The 22,672-nt window shown below is 45.5% G+C and overlaps 1 protein-coding gene across 1 annotated transcript in view; it reads left to right on the top strand.

The window, feature by feature from the left end:
- The window catches only part of LOC125457189 (stomatin-like), a 28,519-nt gene extending 22,686 nt beyond the window's left edge, over positions 1–5,833 (top strand). Inside the window, exon 7 of the mRNA XM_048541076.2 lies at positions 4,719–5,833. Coding sequence (XP_048397033.2) covers positions 4,719–4,907 — 189 coding nt within the window. The 3' untranslated portion in view covers positions 4,908–5,833. The remainder of the gene's footprint in view (positions 1–4,718) is intronic.
- The last annotated feature ends 16,839 nt before the right edge of the window (positions 5,834–22,672 follow it).

Here is a 22,672-nt window from a genome sequence, read left to right as displayed (position 1 = left end):
GAGTGCAGGGTATATAAATGTGGCAGGCATCTCACCCATGATTGACTGAAGTGTCGATAATGTTTAAAAGCATCTGATACATGAGAAAATAAATCTGAAGAAGGGTCTAGGCCCGAAACATCAGCCTTCCTGCTCCTCTGATGCTGCCTGGCCTGCTGAGTTCATCCAGCTCTACATCTTGTTATCTCAGACTCCAGCATCTGCAGTTCCGACTATCTCCGATACATGAGAAACTTGTGTTCCCTAATAAGGAATGTCACAGTGGGAGCATATTAAAATGATGTTAAAATAGTGGCGACCATTTCCCACCTCCTCAGATACATGATGGCAACACAGTGTTCAAACCTGTTCTTAAGCCTCCTCTGGTGTGACATGGAAGCCTAGCTCAGGTGTAGCAGTCTCTGCTACATTTACAGCTGAGAGGATCCTTTCTCTAGCATCTGTTTGCTCTGCAGCCTCTTCTCAGGGAGCTAAAGATTTGATTCATTCTCACCTTTTCCCCGTACCCTTCTGAACAGTCTGCCTCCAGAGGGCATGACCCTCATTGATGGTCCCTCTCCCATTGTTAGTCATCCAGTTTGACGTTGCCAGACGTTCAAAGTTGAGCTCAGTCATTTAGGAGAGAAATGTTGCAGCAATTTCTGACGCAACTGTTTGTGGAAGTCATAGAACATAGAACATTACAGCACAGTACAGGCCCTTCGGCCCTCGATGTTGTGCCGACCTGTCATACCGATCTCAAGCCCATCTAACCTACACTATTCCATGTACGTCCATATGTTTGTCCAATGATGACTTAAATGTACTTAAAGTTGGAGAATCTACTACTGTTGCAGGCAAAGCGTTCCATTCCCTTACTACTCTCTGAGTAAAGAAACTACCTCTGACATCTGTCCTATATCTTTCACCCCTCAATTTAAAGCTATGCCCCCTCGTGCTTGCCGTCACCATCCTAGGAAAAAGGCTCTCCCTATCCACACTATCTAACCCTCTGATTATCTTATATGTCTCAATTAAGTCACCTGTCAACCTTCTTCTCTCTAATGAAAACAGCCTCAAGTCCCTCAGCCTTTCCTCATAAGACCTTCCCTCCATACCAGGCAACATCATAGTAAATCTCCTCTGCACCCTTTCCAAAGCTTCCACATCTTTCTTATAATGTGGTGATCAGAACTGTACGCAATACTCCAAGTGCGGCCGCACCAGAGTTTTGTACAACTGCAGCATAACCTCTTGGTTCGGGAACTCGATCCCTCTATTAATAAAAGCTAAAACACTGTATGCCTTCTTAACAGCCCTGTCAACCTGGGTGGCAACTTTCAAGGATCTGTGTACATGGACACCGAGATCTCTCTGCTCATCTACACTACCAAGAATCTTGCCATTAGCCCAGTACTTTGCCTTCCGGTTACTCCTACCAATGTGCATCACCTCACACTTGTCTGCATTAAACTCCATTCGCCACCTCTCAGCCCAGCTCTGCAGTTTATCTATGTCTCTCTGCAACCTACAGCATCCTTCCTCACTATCCACAACTCCACTGACCTTAGTGTCATCTGCAAATTTACTAACCCATCCTTCTACACCCTCATCCAGGTCATTTATAAAAATGACAAACAGCAGTGGACCCAACATCGACCCTTGTGGTACACCACTAGTAACTGGTCGAAAGGATGAACATTTCCCATCAACTACCACCCTCTGTCTTCTTTCAGCAAGCCAATTTCCGATCCAAACTGCTGTATCTCCCACAATCCCATTCCTCCGCATTTTGTACAATAGCCTATTGTGGGGAACCTTATCGAACGCCTTGCTGAAATCCATATACACCACATCAACCAGTTTACTCTCATCTACCTATTTGGTCACCTTCTCGAAGAACTCAATAAGGTTTGTGAGGCACGACCTTCCCTTCACAAAACCGTGCTGACTATCCCTAATCAATTTATTCTTTTCTAGATGATTATAAATCCTATCCCTTATAACCTTTTCAAACACTTTACCAACAACTGAGGTAAGGCTCACTGGTCTATAATTACCAGGGTTGTCTCTACTCCCCTTCTTGAACAGGGGAACCACATTTGCTATCCTCCAGTCATCTGGCACTATTCCAATGACGAGTTAAAGATCAATGCCAAAGGCTCAGCAATCTCCTCCCTGACTTCCCAGAGGATCCGAGGATAAATGCCATCCGGCCCAGGGGATTTATCTATCTTCACAAGTCGAGAATTCTTGCCGCTGCTATGGGGGTCTGGATGTTGGGGTACGTTGGAACTATTGTGAATGACTGACTGGTGATGGAGATTGTTTCATTATAGACTGAAGCACATATAAAGGGACTCAGCTTAGAATGGAAGCACAAGGTGTCCTTGAATATCCTTCACCTTTACCATGAGTGGTGGGTGGCACAGGGGTTGGGGTACAGCATAACGCCATGGAATGTCATTTTCATTTCAATTGATACTGGTTTTAATTCCACTGCCCCTTTGAGGGGCTATTGCCTGATTAATTTGGCCTAATTTCATTCGGTTTTTTTGTATTGGTTGAACAAAATAGCATGAAGAGAGTGTACTCCTTCGAAGCATCAAGGATTTGGCATAGATTGTGTCACATACAACATTCCTGTGCAGTAAATGCTGGTATGATAGTTTGTGGATTCCTCAGCCCCCTGTATTCTCTGTGGCCTGGAACAAGCGGCCTGTGAGATATGTCTGCACGGACCGTAGCCCCTGGTTTCTTTCATGAGCAGCTTCCTCTTTAGACTTTATTTGTACTTAACATCTGTGCTCCCGATCTTTGCTCATCCATTTAGAGGGAGATGGGCGCATCGGAGAGCCCCATCATGAGTCTGCTCCTGGGCCTGTCCTCGGTGAATGTCAGGAGGTACATGCAGGAGGCTGTTGAAGGGTCTGCTGCAGACTACAGCCTGCTCTTTTCCATGGTTATGTCCAGGTGTGGTGTCATGGACGAGAGCAGACCCCCTCAAAATGTACCAAGAAGATAGCCTAGACCCTAATGTTTTCTTACCTTAAAGGTACATGTGAGATGTTGTGCTCCAGATGCATTTGATTTGTCAAACGACTCGATGTCAAGCAAAACACAATTTATTCAAACAATATTGTTAAAATACAATGAAAGAAAGAAGGCATTGATATAACTCTATTAGTAAATGTAACAGAATAATAGATACAGTAACTATTACTAGTTAATTGTTCCAATGTAGTAACATCCCATGAACATACCTTGGCAAAAGGAAAATTCAGAAAGCAGATTGTCTCAGCCAAAATGTCAGCTTTCCTGCTCCGCTGATGCTGCGTGGCCTGCTGTGTTCCTGCACACTGTGTTGCCCACATGCAGTTCTCCAACCCAAGAGGAAGGAACATCAAAAAATGATTCTGGGAGAGTGTGTGTAGAAGCCACGAGAGATTCACTGCCTCCCAACCCTGCTCAGAATCCAGCCACTACTGTTGAAGGCTAACTAAACATCCCTAGTTCTGTGAGAGCTCAACCTCACCTATTCAGGCTGCTTCTATTGTTCCAACTTTTAAAAAAAAGCACCCAAGGCTTTTCTGATGAGAGGTCTAGGCCTGAAACGTCAACTTTTGTGCTCCTAAGATGCTGCTTGGCCTGTTGTGTCCATCCAGCCCCACACTTTGTTATCAAGGCTTCATAAGTTATTTTTCTTCTCGTGGATGTCCTACACCTGTCCCCCAATCATTCTCTAAAAGAAGCCAAGACAAAATACACATCTTAAGTTCACAGCATCATTGCACTGGGTGTCCAAGACAGGACAGCGTGCAATGTTTACTGATTACCTTGAGGTCTTTCCCAATTGGTGGGCACCACAGGGATTAGAGTATTTCACCAGGCTTTGAACATGTATTTTGACAATTAATTTTTATTAGAATCCTTCTATAGTCCTTTAAATTAATTGGTTAATTGCTCTTGTGGTAGTCACCAACGTCCTGGAGGACTGCTCTCTCATTGGAGAGACAACTGTTGAGAGATTTGTTTTTCCTGAGGGTCATCATGTGTCAGGTGAGGGTTGAGCTTAAGAAATTGGGACCTGCCTGGTAACCTCAGCCGGTGTAGGAAATGAACCCATGCTGTTGGCATCACTCTGCATCACAAACCAGCCTTCTAGCCAACCAGATCCCTCATCTGTTCTATTGGATTGCAACCAAGTATGAAGAGGATCTGTTAGTCTTGTACTATTTTAATTATGGCATCCCTTAACAGTACTGCTTTTAGTTAATTTGCTTATTTTATTTGCTCAAGAAGATGTACAAAATAGAAGATCAGCCTCTTCAAGGGCTGTCAACTCATGAGTGAATGTCTTTGATTTTTCCTTGTGAAATCAAAAGTGAACCGGGGCTGTCTTGTGGTGCAGAGGTAGTGTCCCCAACGCTGGACTGAAACACCTGGGTTCAAGTCCCACCTGCTCCAGAGGTGTAATTGCATCTCCAAAAACAAGTCGGTTGGAAACATTGGTGAAAATTTTTTTAAAAAGTGTCAACAGGGCTGTTGTGACACAGTGATAGTGCCCTTGACTCTCAGCCAGGAGGCCTGCCTCTGAATCTGTTGGTTAGAAAGTGTCTACAAAATACTTCAGTTAGGAGACTGGGTTACAGAGATCTATAAGGATGCCCCCTGTGAATAGACATACTATCAGGGAGAAAGATTGTCTCTTGTTTCAGACTTGACCATCTGTTTGACAGGTGATCGCTGCAGAAGGTGAGTTGAATGCCTCCCGCGCTCTCAAAGATGCAGCCACGGTGATGTCAATGAGTCCAAGCGCCTTGCAGCTGCGCTACCTCCAGACACTCTCCGAGGTTGCTTCGGAGCGAAACTCCACCATCATGTTCCCGGTGCCGATCAACATGGCATTAGCCTTCCCGAGGAGCTGAAGTGGCATGGTGGCGATGGGAAGGCATTCTTTCTGAACACCGTGTTGTAACTGAGCTACGGTGCGAGTCATGTGAAAAGCTCACCTGAGTGAACTGTTCGAGAAGTCTGCACCATTTGATGTTGTTTGTTCATATAGGCTTATCAAGCACTCTGTACAAAGAGACCAGCCTTACATTGCTCTCCTCCTTATCAGATAGCTCTTAAATTTTGAGGTCTGCCTCCCTATTTTCTCTCTGGGTGTCCATTCATGTGCTAATTGGCTGCAGAACATAATATGTAAAACCTCTCTGCAGAATAATTTTTTCTTGATTTAAGTGAGGAAGATAGCGTTGCCTGCCAGGTTTTATTAGGTAACAGAAAGATGAAAGATCCTTACAGTACAGAGCTACCAATTCCTGGAGAAGCACTTGGCTTCCAGTTGGCATGAACATGAGTTAAATAAAGCCATCAGGTTTGGGCAATGCTTATAAATTTTAAATTTAAGTCCAGACGTGAGTGATTTTGTGGTGGAAGAAAAGATGGTCAGAGGTATGTAAAAGCATCTATGGATAGAAAGAAGGAAACATTAAAATTGTCACTTCCTTATGCCTCTGAACTGTAATTTTCTTTCATCCAAAACACTAGTTAGGACTTTACAAAAAGTGAGAAAAAAGGACTAATCAGTATGGGAGTTTTGAGGTAGCATTTCTGTTCTCACACCTTTCATTATGTGCAAAGCAGCATTGAAACAGCTTGAATTGTTGCTTATTCTCAGGGTGCATGCTACATGTGTGATGAACAAGTTTTCAGCTTTTGCCAAGTGCGCCCATGTGACTAACTTCACCTCTGTGAGCCTTTTGGCTTGTGCCACGTTCTGTTTGTTTCAGCTACATCAGACGTTTCAGCTTGTTTTTTAACGGTTTGTTGAATATTGTATTTTTTTTAATGCTCAAAATTAAACATTTCTAAACAAAGTTCTAAAGATATTTGTGGTCCATCCTCACACTACTCGAGTCCACATTTAATCCCAAGGTTTCCCCATTTTTCCAAAGGCCTTGACTTCCAGGCAATTCCCAGTGTCCTTTTCCAGTGTTTGACAGTGGGTGCATTCTTGGGAGGGGTGGGGGTGGTTTCTTAGCTCAGAATGAGGGAATTTGTCATGGTTGTTCCAGAACATTCTAACAGAATGCAGACTGCAGCAGAATCATCTTCACTGCTCCCATAAACAGGGATGCCCAACCAAAGTAGAGGAGAAAACTCCCATGGAGAAAAATGGGATTTTTCAGTTTTCGGGTCTTAAGCCAAATTGGAGGGCGAGGTATTGTCCAACCCTGCATTTGCTCTTCAAAGAAATGGTAGTTTCTTCAATCTCTTCCAAAATGCAGATATGATTTTGCTCCTTGACACTTCATACACTTGAGGTGATAGTGTCTGGAGATATAGGTTCAATCTCACTGTGGCAAAAGGTTGAAATTTGAATTCAATAAAAAAAAGGTGGAATTAAATAGCTCACCTAATGGCAGCCAAGTTGCTGTTGACAATTGATGTAAAAATCCATCTGGTTCACTCATGTCCTTCAGGGAAGGAAGTCTGCCATCTTCAACTAGTCTGGCCTACATGTGACGCCAGACCCTCAGTGTGGTTAACTCATAGTGGCCTCTGGGTAATTAGAGTTGGGCAATAAATGTTGTCCTAACCGAAGATGTTCACATCCCATAGCAGATGTAATCTTCTTAAAGGGATTGGCCTCTGGGAATCAAGTAACAATCCACATAACAATAAGGATGGCACAGTGTTAATCACTCTACTTCTGGATCCAGAGATCTGGGTTCAAGACCCACTTCCTCCAGAAGTGTGTCGTAACATCTCTGAAAAGGTTAATTCAAAGAAAAAAAGTCCATATTGATATCTCAGTTTTGATATTGATGAAGGTCCCATTCAGTGTACAAACAACACAGCAAAAGATCCCTGGAAAACTGGTTTGGGAGTTAGAAGTGTCAGTTGAAATTATGTTGTTGGTTTACACACTGTCTGGTACATATGAGACAATTTGTGAACCTCTATTATGTCCTTAAGAAGATCTGTCAACGTGGATGTGTTTGAGCCATTTGAATCGAAATGTGCAGCCATGGGAATTTCATGGAGTATCCTGAATATTTCTTGATGGCTGTTCTGTCTGGTGATTCCTCATTGTTTGCAGGCCTGTGCCTCATCAAAATCCCAGTTTTAATACAGCAGTATCATGGTAACCCCTGGTATTCCGTACTTGTCAGGACATTGAATTCTTTTACTGCCACCTCAGCCTCCGTGCCTATTTCTTTGACCAGGATTATAACCCACCCTCTGCTGACCCCTTCTCCCACCCCCAACAAGCCTCGTCCTCCTGGACACCTCCCCAAGGCCTCCTACTTCCCTTGATCTCTTCATCTCCAACTGCTGTCATCACATTGATCACCTCAACCTCTCCAGCCCCTCACTCACTCCAACCTCTCCCTATTGGCGCATGTAGCCCTCTACTCCCACCCCAACTTCACGATCAAAGCCACCAATAAAGCAGCAGTGGTATGGCTTACTAACCTCTACATCGCTGAGGCTCGGTGCCAACTCTCTGACACCTCTTCTTACCATCCCTCTTGATTATGACCCCACCCCTGACCACTAACCATCATTTCTCAGACTATCAATATCCACATCACCTCAGGAGACCTCCCACCCACAACTTCCATCTTCATCATTCCTCAACCCTGCACCGCCTGTTCCTATCTCTTTCCCAATTTTCACAAACCTGACAGATCTGGTTGACCTATTATCTCTGCCTGTTCCTGTCCCACTGAACTCATCTCCACTTACCCCAACTTTGTCATTGCCCCCCTGGTCCAGGAACTCCCCACTAACATTCGGGACACTAACCATGCCCTCTACCTCCTCCAAGACTTTCAATTCCCTGGCCCCAAAACCTCCTTATGGACATCCGGCCCCTGTACACTTGTATCCCCTGTGTTTGTCCCTCTCCACTGACACCCTCATCCACCTAACAGAACTTGTCCTCACCCTCAACAACTTTTCCTTTAGCTCACACTTCCTACAAACTAAAGGGGGTGGCTATGGGCATCTGTTTGGATCTGCGCTATGCCTGCCTCTTCGTAGGATACGTGGAACTGTTCCTTTTCCGAAGTTACACTGGTACCATCCCTCACCTCTTTCCTTCACCTCATTGATGATCATATCGGTGCTGCCACGTGTTCCCGCGAGGAGCTTGAACAGGACTTTACCAACACCATTCACCCTAACCCCAAATTTACCTGGACGATCTCCAACACCTTCCTCCTCTTCCTCGACCTGTCTGTGTCCGTCTCCATTAACTATCTCAGCACCGACATTTATTTCAAACCCATGACTCCCACAGCTACCTGAACTACACCTCCTCTCACCTACCCTCCTGCAAGAATGTGATCCCTTCTTCTCAATTCCTCTGCATCTACTTCCTCAGCTCTCATGATGGAGCATTCCAATCCCCGACATCCCAGATGAGCTTCTACTTCGAGGTCCGCAACATCCCCTCTCTCGAGATCCAAAATACCTTCAACCACATATCTTGCATTTCCTGCCACTTCTGCCCTCAACCCACAACCCCCCACCCTGGCCACTAAACCAAATTAAAGACAGAATCCCTCTAGTCCTCACACACCAGCCCACCAGCCTTCACATCCAACAGATCTCTAAATGGAAGTATTCTTCTTCATTGTGAAAAAGGTAAACCGAGGGCCAACGGGGAATTTCTGACCAAAGTATACAGAAAGGCCACACACACGCATCAAGTCTTAAACCCTGACAGAAATCACCCCAACACCTGCAAAATGAGTTGTATAAAAAACACTATTCAAATGAGCCACAACACACTGCAGCAACCCAGAACTACACCAAAATGAAGAAGAATACCTTCACCCAATATTTAGAGACAATGACTATCTGAATAGCTGGGTCCAACAATACCTGTTGTACAAATGACAGCAGGAAGATACAGTTAGCATGCATCAAAAACATATCTGAACTGACCACAAGACTCCTCTGGCTAGAGGGAATCAGAGGGGCACACAAACCTGCATCATCAACCTAGGCCAACTACTAACGAAAACCAAAGTCCCCTGGCCCACTATGGATAGAGCCAACACAATATACAAACTCCCATGCAAGTACTGCGAGAAACATTTCACTGGACAGTTGTGAAGGAAACTGGCTACGAAAATACGTGAACACCAACGAGCAACAAAAAGACACTCGCTTGATTGGGACAATGTCAGGGTCCCAGGACAGGCCAAACAGAAACAAGCATGGTAATTCCTGGAGGCTTGGGTATCCATCAGGAAGGCCATGAATAAACACATAGAATTAGACTCTGTATAAGCACCACTGCAAAGAGAAACCAGAAACGAGTTAATCAACTACAACAGACCCCAGAGTTTGAAGGCAAGGCAGGAAAGCACAACAGCGCTTCATCGGAGGCTGTACTGATGATGTTACCCAGCATGGTGATGAAATGTTTACAAATTAATGAACCAGTTCAGTGAGCAAACCAACCACATTATCTGCATCGGTGAGGCCAAGCACAGACTCAGGAACCGATTTGTGGAACACCTGTTCTCTGTATGCGATAATTGACTGCACCTTCCATTTGTTTAACCATTGTAACCAACCACCCCACCCCGCCTCCCCCCTCCCCAACCCCATGGGTGACATGTCCATCCTGGGCACCTTCCTGTGCCACAATGACGCCACCCGCAAACTGAAGCAGCAACACCTTATATTCCATCTTGGGAGCCTATAGCCCAGTGTCCTAAGCATAGAATTCACCAGTTTTAAAATCTCCCCAGTTCCGGCCTCATCCCATGTCCAAACCTCCCACTCAGCACTGCCTCCTTGACCTGAAACAATCTGTCCATCTTCTTTCCCACCAATGTATCCCAGCCTTCCCACCGACCAATCCCCACTACCCACTACCTGCATCCACCTATCACTATCTCACTTAACATCTTCCAGCCCCAGCCCTCCTCCCCCTATTTATTTGTCATTCCCTTCCTCTCACCATTCCTGATGAAGGGTCCAGAACTGAAACATTGACTCTCCTGCTCCTCTGATGCTGTCTGGCCCGCTGTGTTTCACCAACTCCACACTCTATTGACCTTGGTTTCAGCATTGATTTGAACAGTTGGGTCCTTGACTTGATACCACATCAGCTTGCTGAGCCTCATTCATAAAAATTCAGAAAATAGGTGCAGGAGTAGGCCATTCGGCCCTTTGAGCCTGTGCTGTAATTCAATATGACCACAGTAGATCATACAACTCAGTCCCCTATTCCCACTTTTTCCCTTTGACTCCTTTTGCTCTCATCTAACTCCTTCCTGAAAATTTCAATCCTTATGCCTCCACCATTTTCTGTGGCAGAGAGTTAGACCATAAGATCAGAACATCATTAAGCTGTAAGAGCAGAATCAGGCCATTTGGCCTATAGAGTCTGCTCCACCATTCAATCATGGCTGAGATGTTTCTTAGCCCACCTACCTTCTCCCCATAACCCTTGATATCCTTACCAATCAGAAACTTATCTATCTGTGTCTTAAATACATTCAATGACTTGGTGTCCACAGCCCTCTGTGGCAATCAGTTCCACAGATTCACCACCCTCTGGCTGAAAAAAACTCCTCCTCGTCTCAGTTCTGAAGGGTTATCCCTTCACATTGAGGTTGTGTCCTTAAGCCCAAATGTCTCCTACTAATAGAAACATCTTCTCCACATTGACTCTATCCAGGCCCTTTTATCAGTTTCAATTTGATACCCCCAACTTTCTAAACTCCATCGTGTACAGACCCGGAATCCTCAACTTCTACTCATAAGACAATACCTCATTCCTCAGATCATTCTTACGAAACTCCTCTGAACCCCCTCCAATGGCAGCTCATCCTTCTTTAGATATGGGGCCCGAAATTGCATTCAATATTCCAAATGCACTCTGACCACAGCCTTGAAGCAGTACATCTCTACTCTTATATTCCAGCCCTCTTGAAATGAATGCAAACATTGCACTTGCCTTCCTAACTGCGAACTGAGCCTTCTGGCCTAGCCTGACAACCTCTTGGTGGAGCGACCTTCCAGTATGGCACAACGTCCTCCCATGGAGGCAGGCTGGAGTGGCATGATGACCAACTGACCTGGTGTCGCGGCCTCCCCATCTATTGTAGTGGCCAGAGATAATGGGAACTGCAGATGCTGGAGAATCCAAGATAATAAAATGTGAGGCTGGATGAACACAGCAGGCCAAGCAGCATCTCAGGAGCACAAAAGCTGACGTTTCGGGTCTAGACCCTTCATTAGAGAGGGGGATGGGGAGAGGGAACTGGAATAAATAGGGAGAGAGGGGGAGGCGGACCGAAGATGGAGAGTAAAGAAGATAGGTGGAGAGGAAAGTATAGGTGGGGAGGTAGGGAGGGGATAGGTCAGTCCAGGGAAGACGGACAGGTCAAGGAGGTGGGATGAGGTTAGTAGGTAGATGGGGGTGCGGCTTGGGGTGGGAGGAAGGGATGGGTGAGAGGAAGAACAGGTTAGGGAGGCAGAGACAGGTTGGACTGGTTTTGGGATGCAGTGGGTGGAGGGGATGGAGGTCTTGACCCTTGACCGCGTCTCCCGCATTTCCCGCAACACATCCCTCACACCCCGCCCCCGCCACAACCGCCCTAAGAGGATCCCCCTCGTTCTCACACACCACCCCACCAACCTCCGGATACAACGCATTATCCTCCGACACCTCCACCATCTACAATCCGACCCCACCACCCAAGACATTTTTCCATCCCCACCCCTGTCTGCTTTCCGGAGAGACAACTCTCTCCGTGACTCCCTTGTTCGCTCCACACAGCCCTCCAACCCCACCACCGCAGGAAATGCTACACTTGCCCCCACACCTCCTCCCTCACCCCTATCCCTGGGCCCAAGATGACTTTCCACATTAAGCAGAGGTTCACCTGCACATCTGCCAATGTGGTATACTGCATCCATTGTACCCGGTGTGGCTTCCTCTACATTGGGGAAACCAAGCGGAGGCTTGGGGACCACTTTGCAGAACACCTCTGCTCGGTTCACAATAAACAACTGCACCTCCCAGTCGCAAACCATTTCCACTCCCCCTCCCATTCTTTAGATGACATGTCCATCATGGGCCTCCTGTAGTGCCACAATGATGCCACCCGAAGGTTGCAGGAACAGCAACTCATATTCCGCTTGGGAACCCTGCAGCCCAATGGTATCAATGTGGACTTCACCAGTTTCAAAATCTCCCCTTCCCCCACCGCATCCCAAAACCAGCCCAGTTCGTCCCCTCCCCCAACTGCACCATACAGCCAGCCCAGCTCTTCCCCTCCACCCACTGCATCCCAAAACCAGTCCAACCTGTCTCTGCCTCCCTAACCTGTTCTTCCTCTCACCCATCCCTTCCTCCCACCCCAAACCGCACCTCCATCTCCTACCTACTAACCTCATCCCACCTCCTTGACCTGTCCGTCTTCCCTGGACTGACCTATCCCCTCCCTACCTCCCCACCTATACTCTCCTCTCCACCGATCTTCTTTTCTCTCCATCTTCGGTCCGCCTCCCCCTCTCTCCCTATTTAGTCCAGAGCCCTCACCCCATCCACCTCTCTGATGAAGGGTCTAGGCCCGAAACGTCAGCTTTAGTGCTCCTGAGATGCTGCTGAGCCTGCTGTGTTCATCCAGCCTCACATTTTATTATTATTGTAGTGGCCTGCCAGGGCTGGGTCCTGGGGTGGCATCCTTTCAGTCTGGCATGACAGCCTGAAGCGATCTCCGAGTTTCATGACCCGCAAGGTGAAGCCCAGCATGGTCTGGAGCCAGGGTCCAGTGTGGTCTGGAGTCGAGGTGCCAGTGTGGTGTGGGTTGGCAGACCATTGCTCTGAACCTTCGTTTCAGCAAACTTCAACATTTTATTTCTCTATTTTGTAACATCTTGTCACTACAAAAGCAAAATCTAGGTACCTTTGTACATTACATGGCGCTGTAAGTGGCGATATATAAACTTTCCACTGTAGTCATTGAGTAAATGTGACAATAAAGCTAATTCATTCATTCATTCATTCATGTCAAGCTTAAGAAATTGGTGAACTAGGACTCCCAAGTCCTTTTGTCTTTCAGATTTCTGAAGCCCTCTCCCATTTCAAAGATTGACTATGCCTCTATTCTTCCTACCAAAATGCATAACCTTACAATTTGCGACACTGTATTTCATGTGCCATGCCTTTTCCCACTCTCCCAGCCTGTCCAAGTCCTCTGCAGCCTCCCACTTCTTCAGCACTACCCATCCCCCCTCATCTCTTTGCTTCATCTGTAAACTTAGCAACAATGCCCACAACAGGAAGTGAGGGGAGAGATTGCTGGCCCTTTGGCAATGATCTTACTGTCCACTGAAGTAGTACCAGAAGATTGGAGGGTGGCAAATGTCATTCCCTTGTTCCGGAAAGGGAATAGGGATAATCCTGGGAGTTACAGACTGGTCAGTCTTACGTCTGTGGTGGGTAAATTATTGGAGACGATTCTGAGAGATAGCATTTATGATTATTTGGAAAAGCACAGCTTTATTAGGAACGGTCAGCATGGCACTGTGAGGGGCAGATCATGCCTCACAAGCCTTATTGAATTCTTTGCGGATGTGACAAAACACATCGATGAAGGCAGGGCAGTGGATGTGGTATATATGATTTTAGCAAGGCATTCAATAAGGTTCCACATGGTAGGCTCATTCAGAAAGTAAAGAGGCATGGGATTGAGGGAAATTTGACTGTCTGGATACAAAACTGGCTGTCCAATAGAAGACCGTGTGGTAGTAGATGGAAAGTATTCAGCCTGGAGCCCAGTGACCAGTGGTGTTCCACAGGGATGTGTTCTGCGTCCTCTGCTCTTTGTGATCTTTATAAATGACTTGGGTGAGGAACTGGAAGGATGGGTCAGTAAGTTTGCTGTTGGCACGAAGGTTGGTGGAGTTGTGGATAGTATGGAGGGCTGTTGTAGGTTGCAATGGGATATTGACAGGATGCAGAGCTGGGCAAAGAAGTGGCAGTTGGAATTCAATCCAGAAAGGTGTGAAGCAATTCATTTTGGAATGTTGAATTTGAATGCAGAATACAGGGTTAATGGTAGGATTCTCAGCAGTGTGGAGGAACAGAGAGATCTTGGTGTCCACGTCCATATATCCCTCAAAGTTGCCACTGAAACTGATAGGATTGTAAAGAAGGCACATGGTGTGTTGGCTTTCATTTGCAGGTGAATTGAGTTTAAGAGCCGCGAGGTTATGCTACAGCTCTATAAAACCCTGGTTAGACCATACTTGGAATATTGTGTTCAATTCTGGTCATCCCATTATAAGAAGGATGTGGAAGCTTTAAAGAGGATGCAGAGGAGATTTCAAGACAACAAAATGTGAGGCTGGATGAACACAGCAGGCCAAGCAGCATCTCAGGAGCACAAAAGCTGACGTTTCGGGCCTAGACCCTTCATCAGAGGAGATTTACCAGGATGCTGCCTGGACTGGAGGGCAGGTCTTGTGAGGAGAGATTGAGGAAGGTAAGGCTTTTTTCCTTGGAGCAACGAAGGATGAATGGTGACTTGATAGAGGTATACAAGATGATGAGAGGCATAGATAGAGTGGTTGGTCGGAGACCTTTTCCCAGGGTGGAAATGACTATTATGAGGGGGCATAATTTTAAGGTGATTGGAGGAAGGTATAGGGGAGATGTCAGAGGTAGGTCTTTTAAACAGCGAGTGGTGGGTGTGTGGAATAGTGGAGTCAGATACTTTAGAGACTTTTAAGCATTCTTGCATAGGCACATGGATCATAGTATAATGTAGGGTATGCAGGGTAATTTGATCTTAGTAGGATAATAGTCGGCACAACATTGTGGGCCGAAGGGCCTGTACAGTGCTGTACTGTTCTATGTTCTATGTTCTCTATGCTGTCTGTTCCTTGGTCTAGTCTGTTAACATATAACGTGAATAGTTGTAGACCCAATACTGTTCCATGTGGAACTTCCCTAGTCACCAGCTGCTATCCTGAAAATAAACCCCTCTATAACTGCTCTCTACTTTCTGAGAGTCAGCCAATCCTCTCTCCATGTCAAAATTTTGCTGCTACCACGATTGGGTCTCATTTTGTAGGTTTCTGTGTGGCACCTTGTCACAGGCCTTTTGGAAATTGTAAAAGATAATGTCCACTGGTTCTCCTTTGTCTAACTTGCTCGTTATCTCGTCAAAAAATTATAAAAGATTTGTCACACGACTTCCCCTATGCTGACTCAGCCATATTTTATCTTGCATCTCCAAGTACTCTGCAATTTCATCCTTAACAAAGGACTCTAAAATCTTACCAACAGCCAAGATCAGGCTAACCAACCTATAATTTCTCATGTTCTGCCTCCCTCCTTTTTGAATGATTAACCATTTTCCAGACCTCTGAGGCCCACCCTGACTCCAATGATTCCTGAAAGATCACCACCAATGCCTCTACAATCTCCTCAGAGCTCTGGGGTATAGTCCATCTGGTCCAGGTGATTTACATCCCCAGAAGTTTTAATGACCAAGTATCAGAGATAATGGGAATTGCACCGAAACGTCAGCTTTTGTGCTCCTGAGATGCAGCTGGGCCTGCTGTGTTCATCCAGCCTCACATTTTATTATCTTTAATGACCAAGTATCTGTCTGGGCTGTCAATTTGATGTCTGACAGCAGACTTGGTTTAGCCATTGACCAGGCCACCAAGCAGGAAGGAAAACTTTCTGGAACCAGTTCCTCCTTGATCTCACTTGGTTTTTGTGTAATTGCGAGAGAAGATAATGCTTTCACTCGAAATCATTCCCCAATAGTAAATCGATTACATCTACAGCAAAGCTTTGCATAACACCTATAGTTACTGCTCCCGATATGATGTCACTTTCAAGGTTCAACCAATACAATGGTATGAAAAGTACTCCAAACAATTTCATTAGCTAAAACCCTGTCTTCCTATCCACTGGATGGAAAGGTTGTTCACTTCTGCAGTAGAAAGATAGATAAAATGTGAGGCTGGATGAACACAGCAGGCCAAGCAGCATCTCAGGAGCACAAAAGCTGATGTTTCGGGCCTAGACCCTTCATCAGAGAGGGGGATGGGGAGAGGGAACTGGACTAAATAGGGAGAGAGGGGGAGGCGGACCGAAGATGGAGAGTAAAGAAGATAGGTGGAGAGAGTATAGGTGGGGAGGTAGGGAGGGGATAGGTCAGTCCAGGGAAGACGGACAGGTCAAGGAGGTGGGATGAGGTTAGTAGGTAGATGGGGGTGCGGCTTGGGGTGGGAGGAAGGGATGGGTAAGAGGAAGAACCGGTTAGGGAGGCAGAGACAGGTTGGACTGATTTTGGGATGCAGTGGGTGGAGAGGAAGAGCTGAGCTGGTTGTGTGGTGCAGTGGGGGGAGGGGACGAACTGGGCTGGTTTAGGGAAGCAGTAGGGGAAGGGGAGATTTTGAAACTGGTGAAGTCCACATTGATACCATATGGCTGCAGGGTTCCCAGGCGGCTGTTCCTGCAACCTTCGGGTGGCATCATTGTGGCACTACAGGAGGCCCATGATGGACATGTCATCTAAAGAATGGGAGGGGGAGTGGAAATGGTTTGCGACTGGGAGGTGCAGTTGTTTATTGCGAACCGAGCAGAGGTGTTCTGCAAAACGGTCTCCAAGCCTCCGCTTGGTTTCCCCAATGTAGAGGAAGCCACACCGGGTACAATGGATGCAGTATACCACATTGGCAGATGTGCAGGTGAACCTCTGTTTAATGTGGAATGTCATCTTGGGGCCTGGGATAGGGGTGAGGGAGGAGGTGTGGGGGCAGGTGTAGCATTTCCTGCGGTTGCAGGGGAAGGTGTCAGGTGTGGTGGGGTTGGAGGGCAGTGTGGAGCGAACAAGGGAGTCACGGGGAGAGTAGTCTCTCCGGAAAGCAGACAAGGGTGGGGATGGAAAAATGTCTTGGGTGGTGGGGTCGGATTGTAAATGGCGAAAGTGTCGGAGGATAATGTGTTGTATCCGGAGGTTGGTAGGGTGGTGTGTGAGAACGAGGGGGATCCTCTTAGGGCGGTTGTGGCGGGGGCGGGGTGTGAGGGATGTGTAGCGGGAAATACGGGAGACGCGGTAAACTTGTTTGAATGTCTCCTGTAACCCTTGGTATCACAATGGGTTTCTCTGCTTCTTTTGAGGAATAAAGAGTTGCTGGTCCTCATGACAATAATTCTGTGTAGCTCCTGGGTGCCTTGTTTAACCTTTCTCACTCCGACACCAGTTTGAAGATGGCCTCAACTGCTGTCAAAATTAATTCAGCTTCCCTGCTTCGAGATGGTTCACATTACAAGAAGTAAGGCAATCTGCAATGCTTTGTCAACACTCTAACGCTGCCTCATAAGGATAAAAAGAGCCAATGGTAATGAGTGCATAAATGTACTGTCTCGCTGTCTTTTGGCCCTAAAGTCTTACCCTCCTTCCTCTGCTTTCATTGGTTCAGAGCCATGTCCAACAAAGAAATTACAAACCTACACACCGTTATGTATATCATAATTGTGGTCATTGTTGGGCATTCTTTGTTTCTAAGTCTCCTTCTTGACAAGCTGCAGTGCCTCTGCTGTAGGGATAATCACAGAGTGTTATTTTCAGGGACTTCCAGGATTTTCAACAATCCACAATAAAAGGTATAATTGGGCAAACTAATGGGGCTAATGGTAGACGGGTCACCTGGCACTGATGGAATGCAACCCAGTGTACTAAAAGGGATGGCGGTGGGATAGGAGTTGCATTCGTGGCAATTTTCCAAAATTCGTGGGCTTGGTGGCCGTTCTGGAGATTGAAAAACAGCAAATGCGATACCACTGTTAGAGGTACCACTGTGAAGTAGACAAAAGGCAGGTAACTATTGGCCAGTTAGCTTAACTTCTATAGTGGGGAAAATGCTTGAATCTATCATTAGGGGAAAAAAAGAACAGCGAGACATCTGGATAGAAATTGTCCCATCTTTCCTGAAAGGCAAGTCATGCTCAACTAATTTTGTGAAGACGTTACATGTGCGGTGGACAACAGGGAACTGGTGGACGAGGTATACCTGGATTTCCAGAAGGCATTCGACAAGGTCCCACACAAAAGGCTGCTGCTCAAGATAAAGGTCTACGACATTATGGGTAATGTATTAGCATAGATAGAGGATTGGTTAACTAACAGGAAGCAAAGAGTGCGGATAAGTGGGTGTTTTTCTGGTTGGAGTTCAATGGCCACTGGTGAGCCTCTGGGATCAGTGTTGGGTCTGAAATTGGTAACAATTTACATAGATGATTTGGAGTTGTAGTGTCAAAGTGTAGTGTGTCAAAGTTTGCAGATGACATTAAGATGAGTGGCAGAGTAAAGTATGCAGAGGACATTGAAAGTCTGCAATACTTATAGATAGGTTAAACGAGTGGGTAAGGGTCTGGTAGATTGACAGGCGGAGAACAATGCTGGGCAATGTGAGGTTCTCCATTTTTTTAGGAATAGCAGCAAAATGGGCTGTTATTTCAATGTTGAAAAATTGCAGCATGCTGCTGTGCAGAGAATCCTGGGTGTCCTTGTACATGAATCACAAAAAGTTGGTTTGCAGGCGCAGCAGGTAATTAAGAAAACAAATGGAATATTGCCCTTCATTGCTACAGAGATTGAGTTTAAAAACAGGGAGGCTACGCTGCAGCTGTATAGGGTCCTGGTGAGGCCACACCTGGAATATTGTGTACGGTTTTGGTCTCCTTACTTGATAAAGGATGGATTGGCACTGGAGGGCGTGCAGAGGAGGGTCACTACTTTCATTCTGGAGTTGAGAGGGTTGGTTTATGTGGAGAGAGTGAGTAGACTGGAGCTATACTCATTGGAATTTAGAAGAATGAAGGGGGATCTTGTAGAAACATAATATTATAAAGGGAACAGATAAAATAGAAGCAGGGAGGTTGTTTTCACTGGAGGGTGAAACCAGTACAAGAGGGCATAGCCTCAAAATTAGGGAGAGCAGATTTAGGACTGAGCTAAGGGAGAACGTCTTCACCCAGAGGGTTGTGAATCTGTGGAATTTCCTGCAGAGTGAAGCAGCTGAGGCTTCCTGGTGGAATGTTTTTAAGGCAATGGTAGTTTCTTGAGCAGCATAGGGTTGTGGTGAGTGGGCGGGTATGTGGAGCTGAGCCCACAGAAAGATCATCATGATCTTATGGAATTACAGAGCAGGGTCGAGGGGCTGAATGGCCTGTTCCTGCTCCTAGTTCTTGTGTTCTCAACGGAGTGATATATTTTGATCTGTGGTACGCGTAGTCAGGGCTCCTTTATTTGCATCGACATTGTGTGTCTCATTAGGTCTCATGGATTTACCTGCATATTCCGGCATTCTGCACAAAGATAAATGACCTTGTGACGGTGGAAATGTGCATCTCTTCCACACTAGCACCCTCAGGTCTGAGGATGAGATTCAGGAACATTCCCAGCTGGTTGTTCCTGGCTACTTGTCTTTCTTAAGCCACTTTTGGAATACTGTGTGCAGGTTTAGTTGCCCTTCTCCAGGAAGGATACTATTAAATTGGACACGGTTTAAAAAAGACTTACCAGGATGGGTTTGAGTTATTAGGAGAGGCTGGATCGAAATCATAGAATCCCGCCAGTGTGGAAGCAGGCCGTTCATCCCATCGGGTCCACAGCAACCCTCCAAAGCGCCCACACCCCTCGCCCCCGACAATATCTCTGCATTCCCTATGGCTAACCCACCTAGCTTGCACACCCCTGTATATCACGGACATTTTAGCATGGCCAATCCAACTAACCTGCACATTTTGGACTGTGGTAGGAAACAGAACCCCCAGAGGAAACCCCGCACAGACAAAGGGAGAATGTGAAAACTCCACAGACCGAGGCAGTAGTACAAACGAACCACTGAGCCATTGTGCAGCCCGTAGGCCGGAACCTGGAGTGCAGGAGGTTGAGAGGTGATCTTACAGAAGTTTATAAAATCATGAGGGGGATAGCTAAGGTAACTAGCAATAGTCATTTCTTAGCGTGGGGGTGATCTAAACTTGGGGAACATTTTTAAGGTAAGAGGAGAAAGATTTAGAAGGAACCTGATGGGCAACCTTTTCACACAGAGGATTGTTCTTGTGTGGAATAAACTGCCAGACAAAGTGGTGGATGCTGGTATAGTTACAATATTTAAAAGGCATTTTGATAAGTACGTGAATAAGAAAGGATTAAGGGGATATGGGCCAAAAGCAGCCAAGTGGTACTAGTGTAGTTTGGGAAACTTGGTCAGCATGGACTAGTTCGACTAAAGATCCTGCTTCTGTGCTGTATGACTCTATGACTCTCTCCATCGTGGGTTTGAGTGGGTGAAAGAAAAGGGGATTGAATTTACCGACTGGTTTATAATTCCAACCTCTTTCAGTTACCTGTTTTGTTGCAGCCTTTTGGTTCTCCTTGTGAGATATTAATAAATGTAATCTTAATAAATTCTCCCAAGAGAATTATTTCCCTAAGGGATTCATACACAGTGCCTCCTCTTCATGCCTCCAACCAATTGCATTGATTTACCCTCTCAAAATTATTTTGGTTTAGCCGTTTAAATTTGTAGTCTACCCAGTCTGCTTCTGGATATCACAGATGTCTCCAAGTCCTCAGTAGTTTTGCTCCTCTTAATACTTTCTCGTGTATCAGCTAGCACAGACATTAGTTTAATAAGCAGATAATTTCCTTACTTATCTCTTCTCCTCTTCTGTAATAATGGAGTCCCAGTTGCAGTTTTATGTTCAGAGTGGGCAATTACTGAATTGAAAGCATTTGAATTGAATTCATGACTAATGCATTGTCAATTTCCTTACCTCGTAATAATCTATGTGTTGGAAACCATTAGGTTCAAAGGATTTCTCTACCTTTAATGTCAGTAGCTATGCTATCATTTTTTTAAAAAAATTGTGCTTATATTAATTAAATCTGGTTTGTTCCTGCCCATGATTTATTTTTAGGTATCTGTGTATTTCCTTAAGTTACCAGTCAATTTCCATTCTCCAACACTGATGGAAATTCATTCTTTAGTGAGTGCTGTTACTTGCTTTGCAATTACAGTTTTAGCTGTCTCTGCTCACTTTACCCATTTACAGCCATTCTCGCTAGATGGTTATTAAATCTTCAGCATGGTCCTTGACACCCGTTGCATTTTTTTTTCACACGCTAAATTTATGTTACATTTACTAACTTCATTGTGTCCCTTTGCAATTCTTTATGACTCATCCAGACCCTGGGGTCTTTACTGTTCTTTGCTTTTGTATGTCCCCTTTTCATTTAGCTCTGGAGGGAGAAGGAAATTTGAGAATCAGGTGAAACTAGACATCTCGCACTGTTGACTTGTGGCAACTGACTGGGACCATCCCCTGGCAGGATGCTACCTTCAGTCCGAAAATCCAATTCCCTACCACTCAACTGCACATGAGTTTCAGAGCCTGTGTGATGCGAAGTACGTCACATATTTCAACAACTGGCAGACGACATCAGGATGTGGATTTCTCTGGCTAGGCCAACATTCATTGCACATTCCTAACTGTCCAGAGAGCAGTTAAGAATCAACCACATTGCTGTGGGTCAGGAGCGACACGTCAGCCAGACCAGGTAAGGATGGTAGATTTCTTTCCCTAAAGGACATTACTGAACCTGACGGGTTTTTCCTGACAATCAAAATTGATTGGTTGAATTCAAATTCCATCATCAGCCATGCAGGGTCAAACACAGTACACAGGGCTGGGTCTTTGGATTAATAGCCAAAAGATAATGTGACTAGTCCATCACTTCCCCTTAGCCACCTTGACTTTCCACAGATCAGCGTGGTGATCACACTCAATATGCCCAATTCAGTTTGCAAAATTCAGAACATAGTGTTAAGTATTAGAACTGATTGTGCTTATCAGACAGCATCCAGACTGCATTAAAATTATACCAGAAACCCAGTGAAGTTTGACAGGTGAGCCCACAGAGCAATTCACTTGCAAGTGGTGGAAGCTACATATTTTTCACAAAAAGGGGCCTGTTCTGTGTAAACATAAAGAATATGTGTACTCCATTGCATTGTTTTTCACTGACGCAGGCACTTTGGAGATACGCAATCGTTGCTCCTTCTGCCATGCAATGCACGAATGAATCAGAGTTGACTTGTTTGGTTTGCATTTAATCAGATAACTAAAGCAGTTATTAATTTTGACTACCATTGAGAAGCCAATCAATAATGAATGAATGAATGCACGTTATTGTCACCCTCTTCTCAAATTATATAAATTGTTATTTCCTGGCTAAGTAGAGTTTGTTGCATTTCAGTCCTGGCAAGCACAAGACAAAATGTTTTGAGTTCATCCCCCTTTTGAGATCTCTCAAGCTTACTGGCCTTCAGTCAGATATGATTAGTCTTTATCTCTGTTTAATTTTGCAAGTGGAACTCTTGCCTTGTATGTCACAAAATAATTAATTGAACACCTCCAGTGCTCACCCATACTTTCCTGTCCTTTAAAAACCCTCCCCAAACTGTTGTGGTGTCCCAGGTTGCCAGAAGATGCCAGCCAATCAGAGCTGGATAGGTTTGAAATCCTGAGGACTACTGATTGAAATCCCTATATGTGAAGCCAGTGGTGAGAAGCTAAGTATATCTCACTCTCTTCTTGAGGGTTACATGGAGA

Source organism: Stegostoma tigrinum, chromosome 12 (genome assembly GCF_030684315.1).
Source record: "Stegostoma tigrinum isolate sSteTig4 chromosome 12, sSteTig4.hap1, whole genome shotgun sequence".
NCBI lineage: Eukaryota > Metazoa > Chordata > Chondrichthyes > Orectolobiformes > Stegostomatidae > Stegostoma > Stegostoma tigrinum.
The sequence above is the reverse complement of the archived record's forward strand: the minus strand, read 5'-3'. Positions and strand labels throughout refer to the sequence as shown.